The following is a 12,440-nucleotide window of genomic DNA, read 5'->3' as shown; positions in this document are numbered from 1 at the left end:
GAAGGAAGCAAACAGTAACAAACAAGTGAAGTATGACTTGGGGCAATGCAAAGTACTAGGACAAAAAAAAACAAAACAAGGCAACTAAGGGCATATGTTGAAAACATTCTGCGCTGGGCGCAGTGGCTCATGCCTGTAATCCCAGCACTTTGGGAGGCTGAGGCAGGTGGGTCAAGAGGTCAGGAGATCAAGACGATCCTGACTAACACGTGAAACCCCGTCTCCACTAAAAATACAAAAAATTAGCTGGGTGTGGTGGTGGGCGCCTGTAGTCCCAGCTACTCGGGAGGCTGAGCCAGGAGAATGACGCGAACCCGGGAGGCGGAGCTTACAGTGAGCCTAGATGGTGCCACTGCACTCCAGCCTGGGCAACAAAGCGAAGACTCTGTCTCAAAAACAAAAAGGAAAAAAGAAAACATTCTGCACAGTCCCACTTATGTATAATATCTAGAATAGGCAAACCTACAGTGAGAAAAAGTAGCTGAGTTGTTGCCAGGGGTTGGTGGGGATTGAGAAGTGAGAGTGGCTGCTTATGGTGATGAGGTTTCTTTTGCGGTGATAAAAACATCCTAAAATCAACTGTGATGATGACTGCACAACTCTGTGAGTATATTTAAAAAAAAAAAAAAAAAAAACACTGAATCACGCACTTTAAGTGCGGGAATTTTTATCATATGTGGATTATATCTCCATAAAGATTTTTTTTTTTTTAAGGAACTTAGGAGAGTGCTACTTTAGACGGGACAGTAAGGTAAGATAATTCAGGGAAAGCAAAATATCAATCTGTTGACGTATGCACTTGTACCACAAATGCACAGCAAACTGGCCCCAAGCCTATCTGGACACACCTCACCTTCCACCCATCACCATGCGCCTTCCCAAGGGTAGGGGACTCCCTGAATTCCTAGGAGGTCTCCTTTTTTCACTTCACATGCATTTCTCCCTCCATGTGTTCTGTTAAAATGTGGAGGGTGCCCTCCAGCCCTTTCCTGAACTCTTCTAGTAGAGCTTCTAGTAGAGTTTCAAGAGTCCATGGCTGGGCGCAGTGGCTCATGCCTGTAATCCCAACACTTTGGGAGGCCGAGGTGGGCAGATCGCTTAAGGTCAGGAGTTTGAGACCAGCCTGGCTAACATGGTGAAACCTCATCTCTACTAAAAATATAAAAATTAGCCAGGCGTAGTGGTGTGCACCTGTGGTCCCAGCTACTCAGGAGGCTGAGGCAGAAGAATCGCTTGAGCCTGGGAGGCCAAAGTTGCAATGAGCTGAGATGGCACTACTACACTCCGCCTGGGTGATAGAGACTCTGTCTCAAAAAAAAAAAAAAAAAAAAAAGAGAGAGAGAGATCTGTGCTGCCAGCCGTGGGATCCAGCGGCACCCTCCCGTCAGATGTTGATCCTGCTCCTCACTCTACGACTCATGCAGCCAACACATGTTGAGGGCTTATTCTGGGGAAGAAACCCAAAGAAAACTGTAGGGTCAGAGTTTACACTGAAGTATTGGCCTTGAGATTTCAATAATAAAATTGATTTTTTTCTAAGAGATTTTTCTACATATTTCATAGAATTTTCATGTATTTCATAAAATTGATTCTGTTCTATATAAACATGAGAGTCCTATTCTTATTGGGAGTATTGAAAAAAAATATATAAACATGACAGATATTAACAATTCCTAACTAGCAAACTGAAGTTTACTCTGATACTAAGATCCATTTTTTTGGTCACGAAATCACCCAGTATTTATGGACCTACACACAGTTAAAAGCCAAGAATAAAGCCAGGCACGGCAGCTCACACCTGTAATCCCAGCACTCCTGGGAGGCTGAGGCAGGTGGATTTCTTGAGTCCAGGAGTTCAAGATCAGCCTGGGCAACAATGTGAAACCCCATCCATCTCTACTAAAAATACAAAAAATTAGCCAGGCGTGGTGGCGCATGCCCTGTAGTTCCAGCTACTCAGGAGGCTGAGGTGGGAGAATCACCTGAGCCCAAGAGGCAGAGGTTGCAGTGAGCTGAGATCATGCCACTGCACTCCATTCTGGGCAACCAGAGTGAGACCCTGAGACACTGTTTAAAAAAAAAAAAAAAAAGAATAAAGAACCCCCAAAATCAAAGTTTTTAATTGGAAATGGTAAACAGAATTTTTTAATTTTAAAAATATCCAGTTTTTATATTTCATGGCCATAAAAATGGTGGGCATGGAGGTTATCTGGCTTGAAATGACAAGGGCCTTTTTTCAAAGAATAACAGAGCCTAGAGAGGCTTCTGAGATCACCCAGTCTGACTTCATCACGCAACAGTGAGGAAACTGATGCAAGGAGGGGAAATGACTCCCAGCCCTCATGCTGTTAGCTGAAGGCCAGGCTTTTAGGTCTCTCAAATCAAAATGCACCTTGTCCCCTTTAAGAGACGTCACCTCAGAAGGCAGTACACTTACTCCAACAGCTGCCACTGCCCAGCACATAGAGGAATTGCCTAACGTGAACCAGAATTATTTTATAGCCAGACCTCACTTTGGACAGAAGAACTGCTAACATTATGGTAGGCAGGCTGGTTTTTGTTGCTTTTTTTTTTTTTTTTGAGACAGGGTCTCACTCTGTCACCCAGGCTGGGGTGCAGTGGTATGGTCATAGTTACCTGCAGACTTGATCTCAGGGACTTAAGCAATCCTCCTGCCTCAGCCTCCTCAGTAGCTGGGACTACAGACATGCATCACCACACCTGGCTAATTATTAATTTTTTTGTAGAGATGAGGTCTCCCTATGTTGTCCAGGCTTCTTTTGACTGTTTTTATTCATCAAACCCACCCCTGGAATACCCAACAAAGCAGGTGCGGGTTCTAGAGAAGTTTCTGAACACAGCATCACAGCGGATGAAACCTTTGGGAAATGCATATACAATTACTCAAAGAGATGACTCTGAAAGGGATAGCACTCATATACACGTTTGAGTTTTAGGTTAATTTTATTATTATTATTTTTTTTTCGAGATGGAGTCTTGCTCTGTCGCCCAGGCTGGAGTGCAGTGGCATGATCTTGGCTCACTGCAACCTCCGCCTCCCGGGTTCAAGTGGTTCTCCTGCCTCAGCCTCCCGAGTAGCTGGGATTACAGGCATGCGCCACCATGCCCATCTAATTTTTGTATTCTTTTTTTTTTTTTGAGAGAGTCTCACTGTCGCCCAGGCTGCAGTGCAATGGCTCGATCTCAGCTCACTGCAGGCTCCGCCCCCCGGGGTTCACGCCATTCTGCTGCCTCAGCCTCCAGAGTAGCTGAGACTACAGCCACCCGCCACCTCGCCCGGCTAATTTTTTGCATTTTTAGTAGAGACCGGGTTTCACTGTTTTACCCAGGATGGTCTCGATCTCCTGACCTCGTGATCCGCCCGCCTCGGCCTCCCAAAGTGCTGGGATTACAGGCGTGAGCCACCGCGCCCAGCCTAATTTTTGTATTCTTAGTAGAGATGGGGTTTCACCATGTTGGCCAGGCTGGTCTTGAACTCTTGACCACATGATCGGCCTGCCTCGGCCTCCCAAAGTGCTGGGATTACAGGCATGAGCCACTACACCCGGCCCTAGGTTATTTTTGAACACCAGTCACATTACTCTCTAGCCACACTCTGTTTTTGGGATTTCAGAGTGGTCATTCACGAGCACAGGTGAAAACCTCTAACAAGTAATGCTCATACACCGCTTCTGGGATTAAGTTTGCCTTCTTCCAATCCAGAAAAGGGAGATTTGCGAGGCAAACTGGTGCAAGTAGAGGAGAGCTGATTTTAATGTTATCTGGATAGGAGCTATTAATGGCAAACGGTCCTTATTCATGAACCCAAAGCAGGTTAGAAAAATCCGATATGTGGCCAGGCGCAGTGGCTCACGCCTGTAATCCCAGCACTTTGGGAGGCTGAGGCAGGCGGATCACGAGGTCAAGGGATCGAGACCATCCTGGCCAACATGGCGACACCCCGTCTCTACTAAAAATACAAAAATTAGCTGGGCGTGGTGGTGTGTGCCTGTAGTCCCAGCTACTTGGGAGGCTGAGGCAGGAGAACTGCTTGAACCAGGGAGGTGGAGGTTGCAGTGAGCCAGGATCGCGCCTCGCGCCACTGCACTCCAGCCTGGTGACAGAGCAAGACTCCATCTCGAAAGAAAAAAAAAGAAAGATCCAGTATGTAACAGCATTTGGTTAGCTTCTGCTGCCACATCAACAATAAAACAGCATTTCGCAGGCCAGTCTAGAAAGTGGGATTTTTCTGTCATTCATACTGGCCATTCCGAACACTACCCCTAGTTCATCTGAATTAATAAACATTTACTTAATAAGTACCGGGCATTAGAATGTTGACGTGATACTGCTAATCAATGTGTAAAATGCAAGCAATACAGGATGGCCTAGATTTTAAATCAGTCCCAACTTTTTTCATTTGTGGGTTTGTGTGTGTTTGCGGTAGTAGGAGAGGGCACAAGACAGCAATGAGGAGAAAAGTACCAGACTAGGAGCTGAAAAGCTTGGCTCTGGTTCAGACTTTGCCACAAATGGGCCTTCATTTCCTCTTCTGTAAGATGGGCATAGTCTGCCATAGGGTGGCTATGAGGATCAAATGCAACAACAACTCATGAGAAAAGCGATGGAAACTTATAAAATGCATGCACATTTGAGGGAGAGTTGCTCCTCTTATTACTGAACTCTGAGAATTCCTCATACCCAAAGCACCCAGGAAAACCACCTAGCATGAGGCCTCAGCAAAGGCCAATCACAGCCCCAGCACTACACAAAGGCCAGTGCAAGGTAATGAAACCTACAAGGGCTAAACAACGAACGAGAGGAAAACAAGGAAAGCAGACATGTGGATATCCTGAGTCACAGCATAGAGACAAAAGGTGGTAAAGGCCTTGTGTGCCTCTACTTCCCGCAATCCCTGATCAGTATGGGGTCACTGTATAGCTCTATTTCTAGTACGAGCATAGCCACAGGGGCCAGTCTCTTGCCTTTATAGAAACCCCACGAGCCAGTAAAACAGGTATTATTGTCTTCACTTTACTGATAGGACAACAGGTCAATGAAGTGACTTGTTTACGGTCAGCTGGGCAACTAGGCTGAGAAACCAAGCTTCCTGACCCCCACCCCCCACAATCCACTCTCTCTCATCAGGTGGTTATACACCAACATCAGTTCCCATCTGTGGATGATCCACTATGGGCCAGGTCCTTAAGGGTAGGGGTATTGCAGGTAAGACAGATTTGAAGAGGTGAAGTCACATGCCTATGGTACAGTATCCCCCACTTATCCATGGTTTCACTTTCCAAGGTTTCAGCTACCTGCCATCAACTTTGCTCTAAATATATTAAGTAGGGCCAGGCGTGGTGGCTCATGCCTGTAATCCCAGCACTTTGGGAGGCCGAGGAGGGGAGATCACCTGAGGTCGGGAGTTAGAGACCAGCCTGGCCAACATGGTGAAACGTTGTCTCTACTAAAAAACAAAATACAAAATCAGCCAGGCATAGCAGTGCATGCCTGTAATCCCAGCTACTAAGGAGGCTGAGGCAGGAGAATCACTTGAGCCCAGGAGGCGGAGGTTGCAGTGAGCCGAGGTCATGCCATTGCACTCCAGCCTGGGCAACAAGAGCGAAACCCCGTCTCAAAAAATAAAATAAAAAATAAAAATATTAAGTAGGCCAGGCGCGGTGGCTCACGCCTGTAATCACAGCACTTTGGGAGACCCAGGTGGGTGGATCACTTGAGAGACCAGCCTGGCCAACATGGTGAAACCCCATCTCTACCAAAAAATACAAAAATTAGCTGGGTGTCGTAGCGGGCACCTGTAATGCCAGCTACTTGGGAGGCTGAGGCAGGAGAATCGCTTGAACCTGGGAGGTGGAGGTTCCAGTGAGCAGAGATCACACCACTCCACTCCCGCCTGGACGACAGAGCGAGATTCTGTCTCAAAAAAAAAATACAAATATTAAACGGTAGATTCTAGAAATAATGCATAAGTTTCGATTGCACATCATTCTGAGTAGCATGATGAAATCTCACGCCATCCTGCTCCATCCCACCTGGGATGTGAATCATCCCTTTGTCCAGCATGTACTGTATCACAGTGCTTGTGTTCAAAGAATCCTTATTTTACTTAATGGCCCCAAAGCGCAGGAATAGCGATGCTGGCATATTGTTATAACTGTTCTATTTTGTTATTAATTATTGTTGCTAATCTCGTACTGTGCCTAATTCATAAATTAAACCTTATCACTGGGATGTATGTATAAGACAAAGCATAGTCTATATAGCGTTCAGTACCATCTGAGGTTTCAGGCATCCACTGGGGGTCTTGGAACATATCCACTGAGGATAAGATTTAACCTGGTGCTGTGCAATTCTAAAGCTGGCCCTCTTTCCACTATCTCTCCACCAGACATGTTGTCTCAGGATTCTAAGAAACCTCGAGAGGCAAGGTTTATTTTGCAATTAGGATGGCTGTCCCTAGTATCAAGAACAGATTTCTTCAGAAAATCAGCATGACCTAGAACTTCTTTCTTATCTAACAGTCCTTTTGCCATTTCTAATGAAAACTGAAAAAGTCAAACAAACTTTATCCAAATAGGAAAAGAACAGATGAGCAGAACTAGACTCTTGATTGGAAGGACTGTGAATGCAAACTTTAACCAGAAACCATTTCCTCTTATCCCGCCCTGCCCCCTCTTTTTGAAGTGCCAGGAGCAGCTACAAAAACAAAGATGACTCCTAGGGCCAGGGGAAGCTTGAGAGTCAAGGCCAAAGGTCCTGAAATCTGGAGGTCCAGGCCCAAGGGCACAAACTTTACCTCTATGAAGGAGAGATCTGGCAGCATCCCTAGTGAGCAGACAGTGAGCCTGAGAGAGAGCTGAATAGAGGGGTACAGTTCCACAAGGCTGACCTCTGCGCTGGACTTGAGGCCGGTGTGCCTAGTGATCTGCAAAAACGAGTTTACATAACAGGCCTTTGTGTTGTCCCAGATAAGAGTGAGTAGAGGAGCTTCAGAATGTTTTAAGGATTTAGAGCCAGCTGAGATTTCCTGAGGACACTGAGGTGGGGAGGAGGGAGGGGTGGGGGAGGGGCAAATTCAGACCTAATCTGTCTCATCTAGGGAGGAGAACAGTAACTGCAGCAATAATAAAATATATATTTATTTATATTTATAAATCCTTGTTTTTAAATAAGAAATGAGTCACACTGATGGCTTCTTCTTAGAGGACACTGGGTGGCTTACGGGACAAACACGGAAGGGAGACTTTTCACTATATACTCTTTGAAGTTTTTAAAATTTTGAAATTTGAACCATGTGAATGGTTTATCTATTCAAAAGTAAGTCATGGAAACTTTAAACTATTTTAAGCATGTCCAGAGTTTTCCGACAACCCTAAGAAAGAGGCAGAGCAAAGACCATTAGTCCCATTTCACAGATGAGGAAGCCTGAGGCTCCAAGGAGAAAAAAAATGTGGCAGGGTTGAAGCAAGACCCAGAACTTCAGACTCCTAGTCCAGTGCTCTCTGTCAGAGACTCCACAGTATACAAGATAAGCAGACTCAGATTCACTTTATAAGTCCAGTTCTCATAGCTACAGCCGAATGCATCCACAAAAACACTGGAACTGATCACCATACACAAAGCCTTACTGACTCGTATAGCAGTGTCTCTGAGCTGTTGGGGTATATCTACACGTTTTGGTTAATAATCGATAAACACCCTAAAACTCTTTAACTGTCAACCCCAATCTTTCTAAAATGCCCCATTCCACATTCTTCTCTCAGTGAATGCAATGGCCACAACTGCATTTTTATTAGATGAATCTCACGGTCATCTTTATGAACTCAGAGCAAATCAGAAGGGTGGTCAAGTAAAAATGAAGACTGGGCTTAGGAGCCAGCCAAACCCTTGGTTTTGCCACAGAGTTGTAAGTGACCTTGGCCTCAGCTTCTCTCTATAAAGGAACCAATTAACAGGCACATATTAGACACCATGTGTTTGACACTGGCCCACTGGATCCCTGTGTCTTCAAGGAGCTTACCTTCTTTTTTTTTTTTTTTTTTTTATTGAGACGGAGTCTCGCTCTGTCACCCAGGCTGGAGTGCAGTGGCGTGATCTCGGCTCACTGCAAGCTCCACCTCCCGGGTTCACGCCATTCTCCTGCCTCAGCCTCTCCGAGTAGCTGGGACTACAGGCGCCCGCCACCAAGCCTGGCTAATTTTTTGTATTTTTAGTAGAGACGGGGTTTCACCGTGGTCTCGATCTCCTGACCTCGTGATCCGCCCGCCTCGGCCTCCCAAAGTGCTGGGATTACAAGCGTGAGCCACCGCGCCCGGCGGAGCTTACCTTCTATAGAGGGAGACACAAGAAAACAGTTAATTTGAAGCTCTGCTAAGTGTTATGACCAGATACAATAGAGTTACAGAATAGAGGACCTGGGAGATCAGGCAAGGCCTCTCTGAAGATGTGGCATTTGCGTTGGGACCTGAATGATGAAGTAGCAGTTATGTGGGGATCTAGAGGCAGAGTATGATGGGCAGGGGAAGAGATGCAAAGGTTCCGAGGCAGGGGTAAGCCCGCCATGTGGAAGGGCTAGTGAAGCTGGAGAGCAGGCAGCGAAGGGTAGAGATGGGCCTCTGTCTGCCTCTCCAAATTTGTCTCCTTCCAGAGGTCCATCTCTTTGGGGAAGGTGTTTGGAGGTTATTGTGGTTGTAATGGGAAGTAGCTACAGAAATAAAGTAATTTGATTAAATCTGTGATTCTCAAATGTTTGGTTTTTTTTTTAGCAGGAGAATTCTTTAGTCAAATAACAAGAATTTCAACATACGACTAGATAAAGATATTGCTCTGACTGGTTGGGAAGCTAGTTAAAGCCCTTCTGACCCTCTTTCTGCCCTCTTGGCCTTTCTCCTTACCTTTCGGTACCTCCAAGCTCACAGAAGCTAGAAAACCACCAGGTAATCCATCTCTAAGCTTCCTCAAGCTCTAATAAAACCCAGCATCGTTGTAAAGAATCACAGGGAAAGCTTTAGGAGATAAGATTGGATGCTTGCTGGACAAGAATCTCAGGCTTCCCAAGACAGGCCCTGAGAAGGTTTATTTTATTTTATTTTAAATAGATACCACGTCTCACTATGCTGGCCAGGCTCATCTTGAACTCTTGGCAGCAAGCAATCTTCCTGCCTCAGCCTCCCAAAGTGCTGGGATTACAGGCATGAGCCACTGCACCCGGCCCCTGGGAAGGTTTTACACTGAATCCCTGATGTGCACTTGCTTTCCACAGAAAAAACAACAATAAGCTCTGGTTCATCAAGGCTTTCAGTTAAAATCACACTGCTGAAACTACAGAGACGAAAAACAGATCGGGGGTTGCCAGAGGATGGGGTGAAAGGAACTGACTACAGAGGAACAAAAGAACTTTCTGGGTTGGTGGAAAAATTCTCCATCTTGATAGTGATGTGGCTGTTTGTCTGTGTAAGTTTGTCAAGTTCATAGACCTGTGCACCTCAAGTGGTGAAGGTTTACCGTGTGTAAATCAGACCTCAAAAAACTTGACTTAAAATCACAATGCCAAAAGACTACTCAGAGGCACTTTACAGATGGAGGAGGGAAAACGGCTTGCTCCTGCTGCGGCAGCAGACCCCAGGAATCCTGACTCGAAGGACAGTGTTCCCTCAAGTTCACAGCTGCCCAGCTTTAATTTGGAGCCTCAGCAGTGAGTTAGACTTCAGGTTTTCCTGCCGGCAAAATGAGGTGGTAAACAATTGCCAGAGGCTTCCCCACCACAGACAATGGGATTCTGAAAAGCTATCCACTATGGGGGAGAAATCTGCTTTGGACTCAGAAAAACTGGGAAAAATATTCCCACCTCTATCACTTCTTAGCTGTATGCCCAGGCTCCATCCTGTGTGAGTGGGGGTAAGAATTCCCCCCAGTCAGCAGAGAATGCACCTGTAACCCAGCTGATTCCCAACAGCCTCTCAAGAAGGGCAGCGGCTATAACTTGGAGAGGTTTTTACCACAGCTACACAGCTCTTCTGCTCCCCGGGCCCCGGGCTGCTTCCTAGGAAGGACAATCTGGAGGCAACCATAAGGAAAGAAAATAACGAACTGCCTGGCCCTGCATTGCATAACTCCGCGCAGTAAACCTGGAGCTCTGCTGGGACACAGTCTGTTATCTCGACAGGTAAACAGGAACCCTGCCCCCTCCCTGACCACCGTCAGCACCGGGCCACCACAGATACTCCAGACGCAGACCGATAGAGCTCATGAGGAGGACACCACTGCTCTTTAGTCTGTATTTTCACACTCCCCTTTCCCTGCAGCTGCTGGCATCATCACTGGGCACACACTCATTAATGGACACTCCACCCACTCCAGCCCTTCCCTGGCTACCTGCTCCAAAAGGATGGTCCCGAGTGACTCAAAGCTGCCTTCTGCACCTCGCTCTTTTCCATCCACGGAGACCAAAACACAGACCCCAGAAGACGATTAAAAAATAATAATAAAACCCCTCAGACAGGAGTTTCTGCTTCCCCGTCACATCTACTGAGAGGCACTGTGGACACATAAAGACTGTTGACTTACTTTTTTCTCCACCGTGGGGCAGGAGGGAGGCAACACCCAGAAATTATCCCAATTTTATAGAAACAAAGACAAAGAGCTACATATCCTAGCCAAAGGCAACAAAGAGCAGGCCTAGAGTCACCCAGAGAGGCACAGCCCAGCAGCAGAAAGGCTCCAGTGACTCCCATCTCCCTGGCAGAGATCGTCCCAGCCCTGTGCCCTGAGAGGTGTCCTGAAGATCATGGGGCTCGAAACCATGAAAGCAAGCAAACATTTCTGTACAGTGCGGTTCAGAAAAGTTACTGAGTGCCTTCAGCCCGGGGTCTCCTAGTTAATTAGGGAGTACTAACACCTAGGTTAAGAAACTCTGATTTCATTCATCACAAATATTTATCAAACCACTGCCAGGACATTGTGGCAACCACATCCTGCTGTTTTTATTCGGAGCCATTGCCAAAGCTTGGTTCTCTCCCCCACCTTCCGGTATCTGTGAAGTTTTCAGTTTCTATCAAACTCCAGCTGGGGGAGGGAACCGGGGCTGGCCCTAGTCGAGTAAAGTTCCACCACCAGGTCCACAAAGAGACTGCAGGGAGGCGTGGCCAGGCCGGAAATTCTGACAAAAAGTTTTGGCCCTCCGGTCCTAGAAGCAACTACTTCCTGATCGCTCCTAGTCCTGGGGTGGGGATGCAGTTCTCTGGCTGAGTGCCCCGCCGGTGGGCTGAGCTGGGGGCTGCCACCGCGGTGGATGAAGGTGGGGGGTCTGATCTCCGTACTCCGAAGCACTCCGCTAGTACCTGGAACAGGGGAGTCTAACCCCCTGCCTTCCAATGGCTAAAGTTATTTTGGAGCACAGTCCCCACCAGGGTGTGAGCTCCGGAGGGCAGGGCCGCCTCCTCTGCACTCCCTCGCCCCTCCCCGCAACCCATGGCCGGCGCTTTGAGGACCTGAACCCGGCCCAGACCCCGGGGCCCAGGCCTGCTCCGACCCGAGGAAGGAAAAAGGGGAAGCCAAAGGAAACTTCAGACGGACGCGGGGTGCGCTCGCCGCGGCCAGGGGCTCCGCTGCCCCAGCCCCACCCTCCGAGGGAGCGCCTTCCAGGGGCCTTGGCCCGCCTCCCACCTTGACCCGCTTGCCCTGGATCTCCAGCGTCTTCATGGTGAAGTCGACGCCGATGGTGCTTCCCTGGCGCTCCGAGAAGGCGCCGGTCTTGAAGCGCTGCACCACGCACGTCTTGCCCACGCTTGCGTCGCCCACCAGCACCAGCTTGAACAGGAAATCGTACTGCTCGTCCGGGTCCCCCAGGCCTGGGCCCGGCCCTGCCATGGCCTAGAGGGAGCCGAAGGGCCGGCGCTCTGGACGCTGGGACCGGCCTGAGCTCACGCAAGCCGCGGGCCGAGCTCCGCCCGCTCCAGCCCACGGGCCGCCTTGCTACGTGGAGCCGCCGCAACACCTGAACCCCCAGCACAGCCGACCGCCTGCCTCGGTCTCAACCCCGCCCCACACCGGCTGGGTCCCGCCCCGGCCCGGCTCGGCCCCGCCCGGACCCGGAGCCCCGCGGGTTCGGCTCCGCCCGGGACCCGCCAAGCCGGGCCCTCCGCAAAGCTCCGGCCGGCCCTCAGCTCAGTGCCAGGCCAGTCTGGCCTGTAGGCCCGCCCCAGCCCGCCCCCGACTCCGCCCCACCCGGGCTCCGCCCTCAGGCTGGCACCCACTCCGCCTCCAGCCCAACCCTCGGGCCCACCTCAGCCCGACCCCGGTTCCGCCTACGTCCCCGCCCCCGACTCCGCCCTCAGCTCAGACCTCGACTCCGCCCCCAGGCCCACCTCAGCGCGCCCCGACTCCGACCCTGCCCTCAGCCCGACCTCGACTCCGCCCAC

At 49.0% G+C, this 12,440-nt stretch overlaps 1 protein-coding gene across 2 annotated transcripts in view; it reads right to left on the bottom strand.

The window, feature by feature from the left end:
- Positions 1–12,204, bottom strand: part of RAB43 (RAB43, member RAS oncogene family) — a 40,726-nt gene extending 28,522 nt beyond the window's left edge. The window contains exon 1 of one of the 2 annotated variants that reach the window (XM_032149849.2): positions 11,686–12,204. In XM_032149849.2, coding sequence (XP_032005740.1) covers positions 11,686–11,889 — 204 coding nt within the window. In that variant the 5' untranslated portion in view covers positions 11,890–12,204. The remainder of the gene's footprint in view (positions 1–11,685) is intronic. The other variant, XM_032149850.2, reaches the window with a different exon arrangement.
- Positions 12,205–12,440: the final 236 nt, after the last annotated feature.

The sequence above is a fragment of the Hylobates moloch genome, unplaced genomic scaffold (genome assembly GCF_009828535.3).
Source record: "Hylobates moloch isolate HMO894 unplaced genomic scaffold, HMol_V3 SCAFFOLD_4, whole genome shotgun sequence".
Taxonomy (NCBI): Eukaryota; Metazoa; Chordata; class Mammalia; order Primates; family Hylobatidae; genus Hylobates; species Hylobates moloch.
The sequence above is the reverse complement of the archived record's forward strand: the minus strand, read 5'-3'. Positions and strand labels throughout refer to the sequence as shown.